This window comes from Epinephelus fuscoguttatus, linkage group LG3, assembly GCF_011397635.1.
Source record: "Epinephelus fuscoguttatus linkage group LG3, E.fuscoguttatus.final_Chr_v1".
Classification (NCBI taxonomy): Eukaryota; Metazoa; Chordata; class Actinopteri; order Perciformes; family Serranidae; genus Epinephelus; species Epinephelus fuscoguttatus.
The window spans coordinates 35,976,480-35,998,742 of NC_064754.1; the positions used below are offsets into that span (position 1 = coordinate 35,976,480).

At 41.6% G+C, this 22,263-nt stretch overlaps 3 protein-coding genes across 4 annotated transcripts in view; 1 reads left to right on the forward strand and 2 right to left on the reverse strand.

Moving 5' to 3' along the window:
- The window catches only part of evi5l (ecotropic viral integration site 5 like), a 59,858-nt gene extending 55,264 nt beyond the window's left edge, over positions 1–4,594 (reverse strand). For both annotated transcript variants that reach the window (XM_049569129.1, XM_049569118.1), the window contains exon 1: positions 4,231–4,594. The gene's annotated coding sequence lies outside the window, so the exon portion shown is untranslated. The remainder of the gene's footprint in view (positions 1–4,230) is intronic.
- A 2,704-nt stretch (positions 4,595–7,298) lies between these two features.
- Positions 7,299–13,762, forward strand: LOC125886053 (ATP-dependent RNA helicase DDX39A). Its single transcript, XM_049571984.1, has 10 exons — positions 7,299–7,437; positions 8,370–8,577; positions 8,833–8,960; positions 9,436–9,712; positions 10,154–10,272; positions 11,144–11,275; positions 11,474–11,583; positions 11,813–11,957; positions 12,288–12,435; positions 13,495–13,762. The coding sequence occupies exons 2-10, from the start codon at positions 8,370–8,372 to the stop codon at positions 13,509–13,511; spliced, it is 1,284 nt and encodes a 427-aa protein (XP_049427941.1). The 5' UTR covers positions 7,299–7,437; the 3' UTR covers positions 13,512–13,762.
- Positions 13,763–14,665: 903 nt separating this feature from the next.
- Positions 14,666–21,089, reverse strand: LOC125886054 (CCN family member 1-like). Its single transcript, XM_049571985.1, has 6 exons — positions 20,902–21,089; positions 19,874–20,087; positions 18,833–19,080; positions 18,217–18,355; positions 16,261–16,442; positions 14,666–15,292 (listed from the first exon to the last, which is right to left on the reverse strand). The coding sequence occupies exons 1-6, from the start codon at positions 20,950–20,952 to the stop codon at positions 14,987–14,989; spliced, it is 1,140 nt and encodes a 379-aa protein (XP_049427942.1). The 5' UTR covers positions 20,953–21,089; the 3' UTR covers positions 14,666–14,986.
- Between the last annotated feature and the right edge of the window lie 1,174 nt (positions 21,090–22,263).

Below are 22,263 nucleotides of genomic sequence, written 5' to 3' on the forward strand. Positions count from 1 at the left end.
AGCTATAACATATCGTAACATGTTTTAGATTCCTAAATAAATATTTGCTAGATACTCCTGAAAAACTCGAAAAGCTCTGCTGTCTGCGCAAGTCTTTTTGTCCTACAAGGCCACTGTCACTTACCCAACGGGAGGGGTGAGTGAGTGAGCGCTGCAATCTAGAATTTGACTGCTGATGTCACTGTTACTCACCATTTTTACACACTGAGGCTTTAATGTCAAGTTGCCATAATCAAGACAACCCAAACAATGTCAACTTGTCATTACAAAAACCGAATGACACTTAATGACAGCAGTCATAAATGTTTATGACATGTACATAATGTTCATGACAGGTTCATGACCGTGTCATGTCATAGTTATGACAGTGTCATGTCACTCTTATGTAAATACCTTCAAGTTAAGTGTTACCAAATATTTGAAACAATAGGTAAGGCCAAAACCATTTAGATCAAGACAACTGAGCTCCGCTTTACAGACATCATCTCAAACACACCCAATATAAAATAAATGGCTGTGATTTGCATGTCAGATTTGAAGTTACTGGAAATCTGTCCAAAGCTGATAATAAATAAAGCTGAATAATAGCAAATAAAACATAAGCTCAAATGTATTTATGTTTAAACTGTTTTACTTAAGTTGGGGATCTGAGTACTTCATCCACTCCTGCCTATGGAAAGAATGTTGGGAAATGTGGCAAATCAAACTACTTTTGAATAAACAGAAGTCAGTATTCAGAACAGAGCTCAAATGACTTCAACAGATTTCCTCTATGACATCTATAATGGTCCTGTGCATACTTATGTGTCATTATCTGAACACAATTTGCATGTTGGTATAAATTAAACATGCAGCTGTCTGAAACTGAAATAACACCTCAGTCAGTGTAAAATCTGCAGGGCTGCACAGATCCAGTTACAAACCTGCAGCCTACATGAGCAATAGTATAGAGAGAGGAGAGCTGTGGAGGAGCTGCAGTCGCACTGAGCTTGAACCGTGGCAGCCAGGTCATCACGCTGCTCCCTGTTTCCATGTGTCAGCAGAGGAAATAAAGTGCAATACACACAGACCAGGCCAGCACCAGAACAGTAAAATAACAAGCCAGCCAGTAAGACAAACACGAGCCAGAACAGATGATCCTGAAGGCTTTAGAGGAACAATGTTTGTTTTAAAAATAAACCATTTAACAGTAAATCTTCGACACCTTTGTGTTGATGGTGCCTGACGCCTAGTACAGAGCATTAGTGAAAAGAAAATTTTAGTGATCAAAATGCAAAATTGATGTGGTTCCAGCTTCTCAGATGTGAATATCTGCTTGCTTTCTCAAAACGATCACAAAACAATCAGTTGTATATCAATGACTCACCTTGTGTTACTTGAATTTTTGAAGATATCTTTGTTTTCACATGCCTTCGCAGTAAATGAAGAATCCAAAAAACATGCTTTATGTAAAGTAAAAGGGGGCCATTTTTATAACAACAGCAAAACTATATGACTACATCTGTTTACAAACTCAAAAAGCTTGTGCAGTATAATCTAGTGCCTGACCAATATGGGATTTTTGAAACTGATTCCGCTGCTAAATTAAATTCAGAGAGGAAAAATTCATATATAGTGAATTTTTGAGGTGGAATGAAAACAGACCTTTTCTATTTGGACTGTGCACCAATTTTGCACCGATATGAACATGCAAAGGTGCTCAGGAGGCTGCTTTCTTAAACAAATAACTCTGTTACAGACTATTTAACACTGCCAAACATTTCTACAAATAAACATGACTGGATTTGCTAGATCCCTGGCTTATCTTTGTTTTGCAGGTATTACAGACAACTGCATTACCGTCTCTGGAGAAGTAGTTCCACACCTTACTGCCTTTTCACTGTGGCTTCTCAGCCATCTCTAGGTGATAGAAGATAAATTGGTCGGGCTTTAGTGTAATCCAAGTCTCATTTATCCAGCTGTATCGTCACTACTTCTCAAACACATGCATTATCGCCTATACCTTATTATTTAAAACACTTCTGCATATGAGTAGCATGCCTGGGCAAGTGTGTGCATTTCAGCAAAAATCCATGTGTTTGGGAAGTACATTGCACGAGTTGTGTGAGAGTTTGTAAACAGATGTTTTGATTTAGTTTTGGTGCTGTTAAACGTGGACCCCTATGACTTCAATTCATCAAGCTTTTCTTCGTTTTTGGATTGTTTATTCAACGTGGACGCATGCGAGAAAAACAAAGCTTTCAAGAAGTTTTCTTAAAGAATTCAAGGGTGAGTACTTGATACACAAATGGTCATTTTGTGGGTGAAGTAGTCCTTTAAGCCACTAGTGGAGTGGATGTTAGATCTCATTGAAGCTCAGGAAAAAGACGTAGCATCACCCTTATTTGCACAATTTATCAAAAGGCAAATGTTGTTTAAGGGGAGAGAGAAATCAGTCAGTCTGTTGTCTTTGTCTATCAGTCAGTCTATCAGTCCTTGTTAATGACCTGCACATGTGGCTCCTGTTTGTCCCTGTTCAACAACCAAACACAGAGGCAGACGATAATAAACCTGGACAGCAGCAGGCAGACCAACTGTACAGTACAGGGAGAAGGCTGTGAGATGATATCCCTCCTCCTGTTCTCACTGGAGGCTACAAACACATGCATGCACAGATTCAAATCCATGCACACACACACACACACACACACACACAAGTGTACAAACAACTCAAAGACTGTTTATCCTGATGACACTGTCCAGAGCCTATTAGCTTACCACTCTCTCACGCAAATGAATAATGTGGCAGCAGCAACAGCAGCAGCAGCAGCAGCAGCAGCGGTGAGTGCACAGGAAAAGGTTGGCTGGGATAAGCCGGGGTGTGCTCGCATGTCACAGACGTTGTATGCAATCTTTTGTGTGCGCGTGTGATGGGAGGATCAGATATAGAAGAAGTTTCGAGGCTGTGGCGCACAGAAACAAGGTCACCAGGATGTGAGAATCAGATACCTGTTTCCTTGACGGTGAAATGTGTGAGATGCCTTTTGCACGGTGAGTGGATTTCGTAGATAAGCCTGAGAGTAATCTCACTGTATCTCACACAAGGATATGATGAACGACCCATTACTCAGTGGTACATGTCCTTAGTCATGGGGCATTTAAGCCCTAATCACAATCAACAGAGTGAGATAATTAATTCCTTGAATAGTTTCCCCACTCCTAAAGAAAAAAGATAAGTGCCCGAGGGAGCTCTTCCATTTTGTGTAGTCAGCGGTATCTTTAACCCTTCAACATCATACCACAAAAACTATGTCAGCTCTATACTTTTTATTCCACTCAGGAGGTAATGTGATATGTGCCTGGCCCAGACTTACAGCATAGATTCATTTAACACAGCGGTTATAGAGAAGTGCTGGTTTTCTGTCTTACAAGCCAGATGGATTTTTTAATCACTCACTGATTAAATGGATAAAGTAAAAAGAGCTTGATTAGGGGCCAAAACAACACTGACCCAATGACAATTCAAGCTAAGATGACCAATAAATGTGCAGGTTGGGGCTCGGTGTCAGTGGTGTGTATCAAGGACAGCTCAGCACATCTGGATAGAAACACACAGGTGGATACAACATGGTAACCCCTCTGCCATCCATCCACTGTTGCTACTGAAGCAAAAAGGCATTTGTTAAAGGTGACAATGACTCCTACAACCCTTTGTCCTTACTTTAAGAGCCTGTAATCCCACTGACAGGAATGTTTGGACATGACAGCTCATTATCCCGGCCTGCTGTTTCTTGAGGATGCCTCAACAACAGGCCTACATGCTCTGCAGTCGGCTCATGGCTCGGCTGGATCAACATCTGTGGCCAAAATGACACATCATCCACTCTGTGCGGCACCAAATGTCCCGGCTTTCCACAACAATGCGATTGTGTAACGATATTAAGAATGAGGGCGCAGAGAGCATGCTATGCCTTAGCAATAAATATGGTTTATGGGCTAATGAATGGGCCGTGTCTCCGTTGGCATGCCGTACAGTGGAATTTTTCGCTGAGATAAATGGAGCAGACGGATGGAGCTGCTGTTGATGGGGCTTCACAGTGTTTTGCTATGAGGGCCTGTGTATATTTTAACGTTGAATTGAAACAAGCTATGAAGCTCTCGGGCCCGTACATAGGCTTCACACGGTAACATCTGATATTCCCTTTAAAGAAATAAGCACCTCAAATAGATAAATAAACATTAAAAGCCTACCTGGACTCCTTTTCCATAATCAGAGCGGTGCGTTTATGGTCGCTCCCACATCAGCCCGTCGTAAACGTCAAACGTATGTTATGTTACCAGCTAATTAAAATCTTAATAGATCACCGAGGACAAATACAGAGAGACCGTCCAACGCAGTGCCATCGTCCTGCCGCCGCTCGACCGGGAGGCAGCGCCGCGTCGCACAGCTGGTCGCGAGCCCTCTGCACGCGGAGAGGCTCGTGTGTGTGTGTGTCAACTGAACTAGAGGAGGAAAATATTTCTGTACAGATCCGCTAAAATAACCATGACAGCCGCGCGATGTAGCCTGCGGTTCATCGGAGATATGGCATAAACGGCAGCATCAATCATTACCAGCGAGTCACACAGAGTGGCTGGCGTTCTGTGCTTCGGTTGAGCACGAGGTGGGGCGCACCAATCAGGTGGCAGGATGAGAAATGACTGACAAGTCACGAACCAATTGTCTGCTCAGACTGCGGGATCCCTTTAGAAGGACAACAAAGGTGGCTAATCAGCATAGAGCTTTATTTTGCAGGGAGGCGGGATCAGCAGGTGTCATACAGCGGTGTCAGCTTTAACGGATTTACTGTGTATGACTACTAAACGATTAATTATGTGACAAATTAGGTTGTATGTGATGATTTCAATTGATAACTGGCTTTGTGAGTGATTATGCCATAACAACAAACTCTAGTCTTATCATATCTAAGCGCCTGTGAACTGTATGGCTATGTTTTTACTGTTATTTCTTAAAAAAAAATAACTTTATTTTGATTTTTTGCTAAAATTAGAAGTAGACCTACCTGTTCTGTGTCACCTGAGCTTGTCGTGAGATTGGCAGCAGGTAGCCTACTGCACAGTGGTGAATGAAGGCAGTACTCTGATACTTTACTTAAGAAAATATAACTAAAGGCTATCACACTGTAAAAAAAAATACCTGCATTAAAATGTTACTTATATGTAAATATTATCAGTAAAATGCACTTAGAATGTTAAAAGCAAAAATGTGGATTTATTATACATTAGTTTATTTGATTATTTTTGCTTATTCAACAATGTCTTACATTTCACTTGGGGTTTTGTATAATATATTGTTGGATTGTTTAATCTGTATGTTAATCTGAATTTGTTAAGTAACTAGCCTATAGCTGTCAGATAATTTAGTGGAGTAAAAGAAAAATGTTTCCCTGTAAACTGTAATGAAGTAGTAGTATCCTGAAAAGGCCTTAAAAAGGAAATATGCTAATAAAGTTCAAGTAGGCTACCTCAAAATTATACCTTAGTACAGCATTGGGTAAATGCACATTGCTACATTACACCACTGTCACTGTTTTAATGCAGCATACACCATGTGACTTTGTCTTTTCTTTTTTTTTCTCTCCCTCTTTTATCTCTTTTATGTTCATGGTTTACAGCCCCCTGAGCCTACAACACTGTATTCAGGAGTAGATTTATGCTCAAACAATTGACCAGTGTTAGCCTTTAGCTCCTGAGCTGAATGTGCAAACCACAGAAACTCACTCACATTGAACAAGATCAGATGGGACATAAACGAGGCAAAGACAAAGGCTATCACACATGAACTGTAGTCATTTTCAAGATAAGCTTGATAAAACAACACCACAGCCACTGTCATCACATTTAGGGCCTGGATCTCTAGCCCAGGTGGACCACTTCCTGCATAAGAGAGACAACACAGAAAAACCTCAATGTGTGACTTCAATACTAGTGCTACTAGATAGAGGACATCCAACTCTATTGCAGTATGAGCTGTAGGATGGTTGGACTGCAGGGGATGAGATGCTGCAGATGACCTATACAGTGGGGGGGAAAAAAACAGCTCTCAACCTGAGATACAACAACAGGAGGCTGTGAAAGGAGAGGAACATCTTGGCCACAGAGCTAGCAGAAGGAAGGTGGCCAAAATATTTATCTGGTAGTGAAACATTAATTTTGTACACATTCCATTAAAGGTACTGGTAGCTGAATGTTTGCTTGTAATGACTGGTATTGCAAAAACTGTGGGAAAAGACATTAGTGGAAGGTCATACTCATTCAATCACCCAGTTTTCCTTTTAAGAACTGTGCTGAATTTAAATTATAAATAGAGATTTGATCCTTCCACAACAGCAGAAACAAAGATAGGGCATCTTTAATTCAGTTCTGATTAGATGCCTATATTGATGCTTTTTAACATAGACATGCCTTGAGGGATGTTCTAAGCTTTTGTACCGAGGCCCCATGTGACAAACATGAGCAAAGGTCATTCATAGATCATGCATTTGATGATAACTGTTACCTGGCCAAATGTCTTTACTTTATTGCCATCAAGTGGACATATTGGATACTGCAGCTCCCAATGCTTTTGGGGCTATTGTAGCACGCAAATGTTGCAAATGCTCAGTGCTGCATGGGAAATATCATGAACATACTAACTAGACTAACAATGCAATAGCTTAATAATCATGGCACAAGACTTTCACTCTCTTAAAACATCCTATCATAAGATAAAAAGATAAAATTTCCGTCGAGAATATTATCCGTCCTATCTGTAACAATAGTCCATCATAAAAAAATCTAAAGCAATAAAAGGCATAATAATAGTTTATTAAATAGTACAATTTTGGCCCTTCTCCCTGACCGCTGTGATTCTGACCAATCACAGCCTTGGAGAAGTGGCGACGGTCTCATCTGCAGACGCTTGTGACGCACAGATGCATTCAGATGATGTCACAAATAAGGGAATATTGATTTACAGTATATAGACCGAATTATTTGACTGTCATATAACAGGAACATGGAGATGTATGACTTTAAAGTTACCAAGGAATTGGTTTAAGCGGCGGAGAATCCGAAAGCCACGCCATCAATTGGTGTCAAAATGATTTTTTAACGATGTACACTTTTATATTTGTAAATCTAATGGACAAAATTGCACCTCAGGGTTTTGTGTGTGTAAAGTAAAACAACGCCCTAATAATTTTGTCGCATGATTCATTTTGTTGTTGGGCAAAACCATCATAACACGTACTTTTTATAGCCATTGAGCCACACCATGAGTCACACTACATCGAGAGCGTGAGGTTTTTCGGTGTACCTGAACGCACCATACATGTGTGCTCACTGTGCTGTGAATCCTTGATATCTCTGTAGAATCACGCACATTGACATCGGCGGGACATTAAACATCACACCAAGGTATTGTGCCGTGCCTTCGTGGTTTTCACAGTAAATTCGTCAGAATTTAGATGCATTTAATTATAAATTGAAATTTCTTTAAAATACTTTGTAGAAGTGGCTCGATTTGGGGCTTTGCGAGTTGCTTCGGTAGCCAACACGCTAGCTGGGTGATCATTAGCTTTGTTTTGAGTTAGCCAATTAGCTTTAGCTGTTTAGTTGTAGTGCGAATTCTTGTTTTTCTGACAATTCATCCACTATACAATACCATATCCTGTAACAACGTTATGCTAGAGACCTAAGATATCCCGTATAGGTAAATAGTAGGGTTGGTTAAAGTACTTCGTGAGCCACTTTGAATTGTTAGCTGCTCGCTTGCTAACTAGCCGGCTTGAATGAAAGAGAATGGCGAGGAGCGCTGTCTCTGCCGGAGCACACCGGTCGGCCATCATTTGCAGGCAGCCTAATTGTGGCTAAACCAACGGGAACCATTTATCACGTTTGTAGCTTAAGACTGCACAAACAGAGGTTAATATGAACGTCCCCCTTCCAAGAATTCATTCATTCGTTTTGTTGCGAACCGCGACTGCGGCCTGCTAACTTTAGCCAAATCATCCTTCTGCTAACGTAAGCTAACTTGCGACAGCTGATAGAGTTTCGGATCATTTGGGCACCAAGCTGGTAACAAACAAAACCAATTTCTAGATTAACTTATCCCGTGAAACAGACTTTATCAGACACATGAAATAACGATGATATGCATCACCAGATATGAGAATTTATGAAGAATGTTTGATTACGTTGATTTATCTAAGAGTTATCATTTGAATTTAAATAGACTACTCGGCCTTCATCTCAAATGTGAGCTTGCATCCTGAAGAAGACTTTGACACAGTCTACTGTTTGAGCAAAGTTTTGAGACAAATATGCTGATATACATTGTGTTCATACAGATGGCTGAGACCGACGTTGATAATGAACTTTTGGACTATGAAGAGGATGAGGAGCCCCAGGGAGCCCCTGAGAGTGGGACCCCAGCAAACAAGAAGGAAGTGAAGGGGTCCTATGTATCCATTCACAGCTCAGGCTTCAGAGACTTTCTCCTCAAACCAGAGCTGCTTCGTGCCATTGTCGACTGTGGTTTTGAGCATCCCTCAGAAGGTAAAGGCAGTTATGGGTCGTTTAGAGTTTAAAAAAAAAAAAGATATGGACATATGCTCCATTTGAAGCTGTTTATATAATATATCCATAGCTGTCTCTATAAATATAATAAATTAAGGTCTACACCTACACATAAACTCACTCTTTTCGTGCGTTGTCGTTATTGTTTGTGTCATATCCTTGTATTTTCAATGAATCAGTTGATGTTTCTGAAGATTTCACTCACCTTTTGATTGCCATATTTTATATTTTCAGTCCAGCATGAGTGTATTCCTCAAGCTATCTTGGGCATGGACATCCTGTGTCAGGCTAAGTCTGGTATGGGAAAGACAGCAGTGTTTGTACTGGCCACGCTGCAACAGATAGAACCTGTGGATGGTCAGGTGAGCTGGTCTTCATTGATTTTTGCTCGTCTTTCATGCTGAATAGTCACTATGTCTCTGTCTAGGTGGTGTTTATTACATTTGTACGATTCTGTTATGAAAATCGTACCTCCTCCTTATTACATTTTGTAGCTATCAGATGTTTGTAGGTGTTCATTCTGTACTATTCTTTTAATTTGCCTAAGTCCTGTAATGTTGTAATCCTGGTTTAATCATTTAAAGCACCTGTAAAGTGCTTTATAAATACAGTTTATGAATATTAAAGTTTTCAAATCTGAGGCCTCATGCATACACATGCAACATTGCGTATGCATTGAATGGGTTTAACAAATGCGCATACCATGTCTGTACACGAAGTTGGGAACACAACCTTGACAGGAGTATGTGCTGTTCACATTTATAGGGCCCTGAGTACAGACATTTTGGAGAGACTATGCAGTTAATAAAACTAATATTGTTACTCTTTGCATGCCAGGTGTCTGTCCTTGTAATGTGCCACACGCGAGAGTTGGCCTTCCAGATCAGCAAAGAGTACGAGCGCTTCTCCAAGTACATGCCCACTGTCAAGGTGTCGGTGTTCTTCGGTGGCCTGGCCATCAAAAAAGACGAGGAAGTCCTGAAGAAGAACTGCCCTCACATTGTTGTAGGAACCCCAGGTCGTACCCTGGCCCTCATCCGCAACAAGTCCCTCAGTGTGAAGAACATCAAACACTTTGTGCTTGATGAGTGTGACAGGATGCTGGAGCAGCTGGGTGAGTAAGAGGAACACAAGTGTCTTATAGTGGACTTTTGTAAAACAAATGGCGTTGGTGAAGGACATTGGTCAATATGTAATGCTGGGAGTTTCCAGTTGATTCAAGTATTGCTCTGTAAATTAATTTGTTTCTTGTTAATGTCATGTCATCTTCTCCCATTGCGCATATCTTTACAGTCTTTGTCCATAACATTCTCCTCATTCTGAGCTTTAAAACCAAATCCACGTTCAAAGCTGTCAGTGTCTATTTATGTGAAAATGGGTTGTGGGTGTTATAATTACATTGTGATCTAATAGTGAGTGAAGTAGTCTGTATTTTTGTTTAATAAAAGTGAGAAAAAAAACCCTAATTTTCAGAGGTAATGAGCATGCTTGAATCAAAATGCAATTAGTGTAACTTTGGGAATGTTTTTTTTTATTTTTTTTATTTTTCCGACAGACATGAGGAGTGACGTCCAGGAAATCTTCAGGGTGACACCCCATGAGAAGCAGGTCATGATGTTCAGTGCAACGCTAAGCAAAGACATCCGCCCTGTCTGCCGCAAGTTCATGCAGGATGTAAGTTATTATCAAATGTTATAAATCCAACCAGCCGTGCGTCATTCAGCTGTAATATAGCCATTTTTTTTTTTTTCAGTTTATTTATTTATTTTAGCAGAGATGAAAGGACCTGCAGGCTGAGATCTGAGATTGTTGTTTACAATACGCGTTTTTATCCTTTTAATCTTTGTTAATGAAAATTGATCATTTTTTTCCCCCATTGGAATAAATAGTTATTTATATTTATATATATTTATATTTATATATTTATAGCCTTGTTCATCTTTCTACTACAGGAATATTGTTTATTTCATCTCATATATTCAAACTGTGTTGCACATGTTGACATTTTGATGTGTGCTGGGACCAGTGATGTAGCTCTAAGTTTTTTTTAATGGATTCTCCTTTTTCATGCGCATTCACATTACTGTAAACAGTAATTATGGTGAGTGGTGGCCAAAAAGTGAGAGAACGTGTACTTGTGACCGGAGGGTTGCAGGTTCAATTCCTGCAAAGTGAAAAAGGAACAGTTGCTTACTTTATCAGTGTCCTGTGCATGATTGCAGTTATTAAGATTCTCTGGGTTATTCTTTTTATTAGTTATCAACACGTGAGATAGTTTGGGTCGTTTTGTGTTTGTTGCAAAGTCCCTCTAAGCTTTGCCCACTTGTGGCTGTCAGTGTCATAAGTGGCCATATCAGAGGGGCAAAGTGATCCTCCTCGGCAGATTTGGCTTGGTCAGGACAGTCAGTCCTCCTGGCTCTGCTGCAGTCCAGGAGAACAGGTCCAGTGAGCCACCATGCACAGATCATTTGTGAAATTGGTGCAGCTTCAGAAAATTGTTTGTGTGTGTGAGAATAACGTCTGGCTCCTCTCTCTTGCTGTGTAGCCCATGGAAGTGTTTGTGGACGATGAGACCAAGCTGACGCTTCATGGCTTACAGCAGTATTACTGCAAGTTGAAGGACAGCGAGAAGAACCGAAAGCTTTTTGACCTGCTCGATGTCCTTGAGTTCAACCAGGTACTCAACCCAATATATGCTTCATTGTGAGATACTGAATCAGATATCAATTATCACATTTGAAATCTCTTTGAAAAGGCATAATTTTTGTCCCGTAGAGGGAGATATTTATGTTGATTTCAGCCTGTCTGTATCTCATCCGTGTCTTTGCCATTCCCAGCAAAAATATGCAAACCTTTTCTTTTGGCTGCCTTTTAGGTGGTGATCTTTGTAAAGTCAGTGCATCGCTGTGTGGCTCTGTCCCAGCTGCTGGTGGAGCAGAATTTCCCTGCCATCGCCATCCACAGGGGCATGGCGCAGGAGGAGCGGTACGTGCCCTTTGATTCTAGCATTTTTGCTTATACCTTAAAGTCAACAGTAATTTTTCCCCACCCAAAATCACATTAAACAGTAGATCTCTGTTGTTGAGGAATTTAGATCCAGATTTATATGTGAAATGATATTGATTGAGAGGTTTGCAGTTTATGGTCTTGGTCTCACTCTGAAATATCATCTTCCTTATTCCTCTTCCTGTTGTTGCTCATCCCTCCACCCCAGGTTATCCCGGTACCAGCAGTTTAAAGACTTCCAGCGGCGAATCCTGGTTGCCACCAATCTGTTTGGCCGCGGCATGGACATCGAGCGAGTCAACATCGTCTTCAACTATGACATGCCAGAGGATTCTGACACATACCTTCACAGAGTCAGTCCAGCTATAATATAATTTATAGTTTTTTGTATCAGAAATCTGTTAATTGTACAAATAAAAATCATAAGCTGGGGGGTTGTAGCTTGTGACAAATGCACCAAAACCCTCCCTAGAGGTTGCTTAGTCAGTGTTTTATAATTGGGGAATAGTGATGACAATGTAAATAGATTTATAGTAAGTCGGGAATAATAATAATAATAATAATAATAATAATAATAATAATATTATATATCCCCTTTCTTGATGATAGAAAACCTGTGGCTTTCTTGTTTGCCTTTGAGAGGAGCCTGTTTTTGAGCCGTAACATCTTTCTCTGTACCTCAGGTGGCCCGTGCTGGCAGGTTTGGGACCAAAGGCCTGGCCGTCACCTTTGTGTCTGACGAGGCTGACGCTAAGACCCTGAACGAAGTTCAAGACCGCTTTGAGGTCAACGTAGCAGAGCTACCAGAGGAGATTGATATCTCCTCCTACAGTAAGTTCTGTTGTTGCTCATGCCTGGCCAGATGCTTGCCACTTGCCAAATTTGTATACATGTGCACTAGTATTCTCATATTTAAGTTTTTTTTTTTTTTTTGCATAACTCATTTGTGTTTACACATTTATACATTATATCTTGACTGTTACAGGTATACTATGCAGGATTGTCAATTACTGTTTGTAAACAAGCTTGCCAGTGAAAGTAAAAGCCAACTCCAGATTCACTCTTGTTTGGCGATTCGCCTAGCTATATTTGCGTTTTCTGTCACTGTGTCTCTTGGATACCTGCTGCTTATGGCACGTGGTCGCTACCTTTTTTTAAAGCACCAAGTTCACCTCAGCGCTGTGGGGGTACACGCTCATATACGTCTTTAAGGAATATCCTGCATAGTATATCTTTAACATGGTGGATGTATTAAGAATATCTGCTGTCCTGTTGTTACTGATGTGAAAACATAGAAGCTAAATGAAGTGGTGTTCAGGCAGCCACGATTTAAGGTGTGTTTGGATAACTACTGGATGGGTGGGTGGGGGACTGGCAGCAGTTTGCAAATCTTCCATTTTGAAGACATGCCTGTACAACATTAAAAAAACCTGTGGTCTTATTTATAAAACAATGTATGGGATCCATACTGAAAATATACGTACAGACAAAAGCCAAAAATGGCGTACACCAAAAATTATTGGACAATAACTTCCACAAGGCTTCCACCCCACCATCTGTATTGCCCATTTCCCATCTCCAAAATGTTCATAAGAATGGGTCAAAGTTTCTCCCATAAATCTAGGTTTATAGATCACAACTTTTGTGTGGGAAGGGGTGTACGCCTCTTAGGCTTCATTTTGCGTGTAGGCAGTGTTTATAAATGAGACCCCTTGTCAACATTATCACATGTCAGGATATTGGTGTGCATGTCAAACTGGATTAAAATATCTGGTTGTAAAACACATGAAATGACACATTAAGCAAAGCATAATTACATTATTACTGATCTGTGAAATCCCATTCGATAGCCAGTGTAAAGATACATCACATGTACTTTTGTCTTTGCAGTTGAACAGTCCAGATGAGTGGAGAAGCGTCTTACCAGTGAAGATCATGTGTGACCCATGGTGTTGCCGTATTTTGGTGGAGGAATAAACCCCCTCAACATTTATTTTAAAGCCCTCCTCGCACCATATATGTTGGCAAGTTCATAATGATAAAAATGGTTGGTTTTTTTTCTAATTTTTATGTCTTTGCAGGGTGCTTGTTTTAGTGTTTTCCTTGTTAAAACATGGACGTATTGTTTTGGTTGAACAAATAAACTTTTTATACTTTATTTAATGGTGTTTTTTTTTTTTTGGCAGTCACATTAAACAAAGTTACACTGCCTTTGTATCATAAAATACAAACTGTATTGTAGTTAATTATCCTTACAAGCAGAGGGCGCTATCATCATAGTTTCAAGCACATAGCCATACAGTTTCCAAACAGTTGGCTACTTAAAACTGGCTGCCAATTTTGAAACAGTACAAGTTGACTTAACATAAAACCTCGTGTGAAACATGAGCTCAGCAGACAGTTTGGGGCAGGAAACGGCGTTTTATCACATGGATGGACCACCAAAAACATGTGACAGCTACACTTGAGCCACAGAAGTGTACAAAAGTGACAAAAAGACAAACTTGGATCCAAATAAAGAAAATATATTTACAGATTACATTGTGATCCAAAGTAAATTCTCAAATACAGGGTTGTAAGACATTTCTCTACGCTGCATTTAATGCACAAACAAGAAATCAATTGGCATTGGTCCAGTCCTGTCTGAACGCTTGTATCAGTTCCAGATAGCGTTCCTTATCATTTGAACAGTCTGTGAGTTAAAGAGGAACAGTGTCATTCATTGCTATGTGTAGATATAAATGGCTTGTGTGCCAATAAAAGGCACCATTGTGCAGTCTGTGCTTATGTTCATGACATGCTGATTTTACACATTTTAAAATTTAAAAAAAAAAAGTATTTTATTTCTACATAAAGCTGCAAAAGATTATTTTGCTTGTTGTTACTGATTTGTCACAGTGCATTGAGGGATATGGAGTCATGACAGTATGTGAGGCTGCTGTTGGCAGGTGAAGTGATCCTTGTGCACTGCTGTCATAGTTCCCAAATTTCAGTGCTAAACAAAGTGCTTTGTTGCTCTTGTAGTGTTTCTCCTCTCAGGCAGAGCTGAGGGTGTCAAAAAAAAAAAAAAAAAAAAAAAATCATCCACCCACACCTGAACTAGCAATCAGTCCAGAGTGGAGGAAGTCAAGGGGTGCTTCAGGGCTCTAATTTAGGTCCCATGTCTGTTTGAACAGGAGCGGGCACGTGTACAATCTGCTCCGGTCATATAATAAGATCACAATAAAGGGTTGCCTTTATGATTGAGAATAAAGGCGCTCCTGGTCTTCACTCACTTGGAGCCAGATGAGAAGAATGGCCCCTAGTCCTGAAGTGTCTTTCTTCATCAAGAAACTTGACCTCATCACATTCAAATAAAATAAAAAAAAAATCCTCCTCAGTACTAGTCTATAAATTGGTGTGTATCTCCGTACATCCACTGCTGTGGAGGGAGGGCCACTTCATTGAGGTGGCCGCAGTCGTCGCTGCATTTACACGACTGGATGAACATGGCAGACCTCTGGAAACGCTCACCGTCCGGGCAGACAAAGGTCACGGGGACGGTACGTGTGCGGCGTGGCGAGCAACACCGTCCATCTGTGCACACACCGCAGTAGTTGGGCCGGTAGAGGCGGACACTCACACATTCTCCGTAGGACAGGCGGATGGGCTCTGGGGCTTTCTGGGTCGGGGAGCACTTCTTCCCTCTCTGTAGTGGAATGATTAAAGTCAAACGATGAGTGTCACAGTCTGGATAATAATGAGTGTTGTTCCTAATTGGCTTCAGTAGCAAAATCCACCAAAACATGACAATTGTCATTATAAAACATTTCTAATAAGCTTTGACTTTTATCTGCCCTGTCCTTTTACGTAACAGCAGATTTAAGCAGCTTTGCACTCAGACTCATTAGTTTCACATTAAGAGGGCCAGACTTCAACTTGTTATGCCAAAGCAGTGATTGAGAGAGGGATTACTTTTAAGATTAAACATTTTATTTAAAGATTGAGTGTCCTCCTCTGTTAAACACACTGACACCTTTAATTGCTCTTGGCACCAGAGCTTTTAACTCAGTCGAGCAGAGAAAGGAGCTCTTAGTGTGTGTGTGTCCAACATGGGAGGATTAATATAGACACACCACTTCCCTGGACTCTGAGTACACAAACGGGGCCTAGCTATGGACAGTTGCTTGGCAGGAATGCCGGGGGTGGGGGACTATATTTAAAAAGGCGCCTGCTCGCCACCAAAACACAGCCGAGTATATCAGCACTGCCCAGTTCCCACTGGATGCAGAGCTTCCCGAAAGTACTGCTAAAATAATCTCTGTTCTTAAGCTTGGGATAAAGATGGCTTTAGCACTAAGAGCATATTTACTCAGTGCTAGAACTTCTAATTCTTCACTCTTTGCTCCACAGATTTTTTCAGCCTCTGCCGATAGAAACAAGCAAAGCAAAGCAAAAATGAGCAGGCATTGTTTCCCCCCGTGTAGTCTGACATGATAGATAAGAGGTGAAATAATTCCTCATTGATGTGTGTTATCACAAGGCGTTTAGGTTTCACTGTGTGAGAGATAAGCTGTTGTGATAAGAAGCCATTCTGGCTGTAATGTGTATAATCGACCTCTGCTCTCTGTCTGTCTGTCTCTCCATTCAGTTCAAGTCAAGTTCAGTTCAGCTCACCTTGGCTGGGACTGTTAGGCCGTGGCATGGCCGTACCGTACAGATTCTTGTTTCTCTCTCCAGCTTGCACTGAGGATTCTTGTTGGTGATGCGAGAAGAAACGCCCATCCCACAGCTGCGGGAGCACTGGGACCAGTCAGTGATCTGGACTGGGCACTTCTTCTCCTTCAGATGGTTCCACACTGAAGAGACACCAAGGAGGGTGGAGCGGGGAGGAAAAAGAAAAAAAATCACACATATCAATGAGGACAGTGGTTCCCAACCTGGTGGTCTAGACTCTATCAGGGGGTCACAATAGAAATGTGAGGAATCACATAGGGATTAACGGGATAGAAAAGCAGAAGATAATATATTTTCTTCTCCTTTTTTTTAGATTTTCCTATGAGCTTTACTTTTTAAAGAGCAGTGTGGCTCTACAGAGAGCAATAGCCATATGTTGGTCGGTCCAATACTTTGGTCCAGATTGAAATATCTCAACAACTATTGAATGGATTGCCATGAACTTTGGTAGCCTATTTAAAAAGGCACAGTTAACCCCAAAAATCAAATACACTAATTTCCCCTATTGCCCGTAGTACTATTTATCAGTCTAGATCGTTTTGGTGTAAGCTGTCAAGTGGTGAAGATATCGACCGTAGAAATGTCTGCCTTCTCTTAAATATAAAGGAACTAGATGGCACTCGGCTTGTGGTGCTCTAGAAACCATGACCCTATTACCCATGATAATCCAGACCTAGCTATGAGCAGTTTTTATGTAACTACACCTGACAATTGTGTCGCTGTGCAGAAGGAATCTACTCATGAACGAGAGGCCTGTGCTCTTGACAGGATGAGATGTAAACATTAATGGTATCCTCAGCTGAGCTGTAATGTCAGCTAGCTCAGTGGTGCTTGGTGAGCTAGCAGTAGATGTACGCTTCCTCGTGTGTGGTGATACGGTTTGGCAGGTGTAGTTCAGTAGAAGGAAAGTTTAGAGTGAGCCGTTTCATGTGGGAACTGTTTTCTTTCCACCAAACAACATCCGCAAACCAAATCTGCTAGCTCACCTAGCACCACTGAGCTAGCTAACATTATACCTCAACTGAGGAAGATGTCATTAATGTTTTCATCTCATGTTATCATGAGAATGAGTCTCTTGTCCATGAGTAGTTGCACGTTTCCTTCTACGCGGTGATACAGTTGGTGGGTGTAGTTTGGTAGAAAGAAAATAGCTCCTACATGAAACTGCTCACAACAAGGTCTGTGGGTTGTCTTGAGTAACTCAGTCATGATTTTTGGAAAGAGACATTGCTGTTGACTTTGGCAAAACAAGCCAAGTGCCATCTACTTCCATTACATTTGAGAGAAAGCAGACATCTCTACAGCTGATATCTTTAACACTCGGAAACTCACACCAACCACTCACTACAGATAAGAGGAAAATATATATTTTGGATTTGGGGATGAACTTTAACTTTAACATCCATAATACCCAGAGGATGAATCCTGATGACTTTAGTTACTGGTGACTTGGTGATCCCTTCATTTCCGCCTAGGACTGACATCAGGTCATATCTTTATTTGTCCAATGCTTTAGTTATAGCATTAGCATTTAGCTCAAACCACCACTGTGCCTAAGTACAGTCTTCCAGAGGATGGCGGCAGAATCTCAAGTCTGTTTTCGTTTGAATGGTTGAATAAGTTAATGTGGCAGTCTGAGGGAGAATAATTACACCTCAGTTGAACAGGTCACAACCTGTAGACCTGCAGCCTATTACAAAAGGTCACAAACTGCAAAGCTTTGATTTAACACAAGACAAACGTTTTGGGAACCACTGAATTCTTTACCTGTTGTAACGTTATATTAACAACATTTCAAATCCAGCACCCAATTTAAAACAACAAACAAAAAAAAAGTGAGTCAAGCAGTGGTGATAAATATGAAATATTCCCCCCTAAAGTCTCCCTTTCTCTCACCAGGCAGGTGCTTGTAGCCATGTTCACTCTCCCAGCCGCTGGACTTCACGTCTGTGAGCTCATTGACCAGCTCATTGTCAGGCTGGTGCGGAGCAGGATGGTGCTGGCGTCTGGGCAGTTGTTGTTGTGGTGGAGGCACCTGAGATGAGAGATAAGATAAGGTAAGATGAGACAGCGCGGGGGAGTCATCTGTGCCGCGGTCACATCTATCTTTATGTGTCTTTTTTCCACAGTATTTTCCTCCCGCCGCCCTGATTGTGAAGGGATTACCTTAGGGCAATCGGTAAGAAGAGAGACACCCTATCTGCATGAATCTTTTGTTTAATAATGATAAAATTCGAGATGCTTCAGCTTCATAATTGTGATGATTTGATGCTTCTGTGTGTGATAATAAACTTAAAATCTTTCATCTTGAAAACAAGATGCAATCTTTAAAAAAAAAAAAAAAAAAAAATCACCTTTGTTTTTGACATCAAGAGGATACCAAAGTGGCAAGTGATAAATTGCACCTTCATCATTTGATATTGCTAAACAAATTCCATAAAATGTTTCAATGTGTGCCATGTGTGTCAGTGACTTAGAGTATCTTTGAAATGGTATGAAAAAACAAACAAACCTGATGCTTAGGTGGGAGCTGCCAGGTGCCCTTATGGCAGTCCACGCTGAAGCAGCACTGCCCGGGTACCCTGACCAGCCGTGGATATGGGCAGGATGGAGAGGCAGGTGGCAACTTGTTGGTACAGAGAGGAGCGCAGCCAACAGCCCCGTCGATGCAGGTACACTGGTGTTTACAGCCGGCACGGAAGCTCTCACCATTCTGATAGATCCTGCCATTGTACTCGCATGTGCGTCCCTCTGATTTTGCTGAAAAGGTAAATTCAACAAAACATTTTATGACTCACAAACTGCAGGTTGGTCATATATGAGTGTTGTTAACCATAAAGCAAATGGGTATTCCTGGCACAGTCCATAGGTTAGTTATCTCAGAAATGCATCTCACAGTTCCTACAGGGACATCCTTTCAACTCTAAGGGGACTAATGGTTAGGCTTCTGGATACAGTATGTTAAGAATTCACCACATGCTCCTATTTCAACAGCTGTTGAGCAACTCCTGACTTTACCAAAACACACAAACAATGATCGCCCCCGCAACAGTACACAAAACCACACAGGACCACTGAGATCGAAAGGTCAGTGGAAATAAGGACACAGGAAGTGTCAGACTCCTTGTCTCCTAAGCTCGGAAGAACCAGCTATTCATAGTTTGTGGGGCAGCATCGGCATGGTGCAGATGGAAAGTGTATTTTTATCTTTGAAACCCCCTGTTGCTGCCATAAAACATCTACTACTCATTAAAATACCCCGTCTTGTCCCTGGATGTGCAAGGTTACATGTTGCTTAGTCACTAAGTTGTGACGGCTTTTACTGTATGGAAAGGAGAATCTAGTAAATTCCATTTCCTTGACATCTTCTGTACATTGCATCACCTTTTGGCTTTTATACTGTATCACACTCACCATATTCATCTTAAATATATGACTCTTTTCCATGCATGGTAATACTGTGTCCTCCATCAGGTGAGCAGTGCAAATAGCTGTAGAAGGCAGTTATTTTCTGAGTGAAATTCCTTCCCTCCCAACATAAATTCTCTCTCACCTCGACAGATGCCCCAGGCCATGGTCACATCGTTGCCGTAATTACACTCCAGCCCTTTGTGGTGGTCGCAAGGCCTCATGGGGCTGCAGTCCTGGTTAAGCTGTGCAGCGCACACCTTGCAGCACCCACATCCATCTGGCACAGTGCTTACTCCTGGAGGGCAAATCAGGGGCTCTCCAGGGCAGTCACACACTGCTGGGCAGCTAGCAGTCACCTGGCAGGGTGAGGGACAGAGCAGAGAGGAAGATCACATCATCAGACATGAAGCAGATGATGAGTCATGCAACATTTTCTACAGGAAAAGAAAAAAAAAAGACCTCCAGAGCCGTGTTCAAGCAGCATCAGAAAAGGGCTTTTAGACATTTAGATAGAGAATTAAAAGAGCCACAGTGCTACACACAGACTACTTGACTGGAAAATTCAGACAAGCAGTGTGCAAAAGTCATCATCAGTGCACTAGCACCAGCTTTTCCTCCAACATCAAAGTGTGAGGAGGAGCTGGTACATTCATTTTTGATCCCGTGTCCTCTCTTAGGCTCCCCAGGGTTTGTGACTGATTTTGAATTCCTTTACAGACAAAGCACTGCGGCACGCCTCTACAGTAAGTCAAGTCACTGCTGGCCGGTCAGCCCTGAGTGTCTAGACAGCTCAGGGTTTGTACCCAGTCCCCTGCTGGCTCATGGTTTGAGTCATCGCTCGGCACTAGAGCCAACTTGTTCCAGTGGGAATCCACATGTCACTGTGCTTTATAAAAGGAATAGGCATGCTGGTTACCAGAGAGGGACAACCAACTTTAGAAGAACAGTATGCATTGTTATATAAGCAGTGCAGGAAGTCCATTTCCCAAACTTTGTACCCACTTGTAGGCTGACAGACATTTGTTTACACCAGGAGATGCTTATGCTGTTCAAAGTTCAATCACATTTATATGACATTTTCCATAGGAGATCACACATTAAATTAATCTTAATCTTTTAAAACACTTACTCACAGCCACACGTGCTTCAGTCAGGAGAGAAACATCTTACCTGTGTGATGACGGCTGTTGTCAGTACAGTCAGGTAGATCAGAAATGCCATGATTAGCCTTTGACAGGTTTAAGACAAATACAAATAAAGACAAAATAATATCTTCAAACTACAATCCAATAAACGGTTGTTAGTCTTAAGTGGTTTCACGCTGAGTTCCAGTCTCTATCGGACCATAGTCCTTGTTATTCTACCGAGATAAGTGTCTTAACTCTAATTTATACCCGCTGGTGAGCCTCTGGCAGGCCCCGCCCCTTATCCGTGCCTTTATCCAATCGGCACGCAGGCAGCAGCCCAGACATTCCAAGCGGGCGTGGCCTCACCGCCAGGATAGTTCCCTGATTGGTGGGCGTGTTTTGGAATGAATGCAGCCATTCATAAAAATCTCAGGGCCTTCTCTGTATTTATTTTATGGGTTAAAAATTAAAATGTAACAGCCGCTTTCAAGTCACACTCAGGCACATTCCTGCTTTTGTGGCCACCACTTTCTTAACACTAAGTAAATATATTCAGCTGGGCCAGACAGCATGGTAACATTAATAAGACCTCCACCTCTGGGAAAAAAAAAGAAGAAGAAGGGGGGAGGAATTCCCTGGAAATGTTTTTCCAGACCAGTGTAGGTGCCAGGAGAGAAAATCAAAGTGGAGTGCATTAAGCAAATAGTAAGATAATAGCAGTTGTCAGAGAGAGTGAACACATCTCTCTTTGTCTGTAACCATCACAATCTAAAGGAAAATGTGTTGCCACAGTTTTGAAAGGCACATTTTGATTGTTTTGCTGTTCATCTTAAATTCAGGTGGGAGGGCTGCCTCTGACTATTATTTCTAACCACATGGTGCTGACATGGGAATGATGAGGATATGATCACTTGGAAAGAATGGTGGCGTCCAGGGTGAGAGCGAGATTATTATTCTAAGGGCAGCTCATATGAGGTTTGGCCTCCTCCTCCTCCTCCTCCTCCTCCCTCCTCCCTCTCCTCTGCTGTCTTCCTTTTCAACCACAGGTTTGCAGCCACACCTGCCCTGACACAGAGACCTCCTTTGATGAGAGAAATGTGATAGGCAGAGGCTTGAAAGTTAGGTTCCAGCTATGAAGGTTCATGTATGCGTGCATATTTCTGCTTTAGGAACTGAGAAGCCAAACATCTCACATGGTTTCTTACATGGGGGCTGTGGTGGTGTTAGGCGCAGGGAAAACTCTGTGCTGGTGAATTAGTTAAACCTCACTCTCATACAGGTGGTAGTGAGAAGTAACTCATTTTAGTTTCAGGCTTTAAACAGGTGATTGATTTAGTTTTAAGTCTGGGTCAACCTGTGCATCAGCAACCTAGTTGAAACAGCTGAAAATGGGCTAAACCAAACC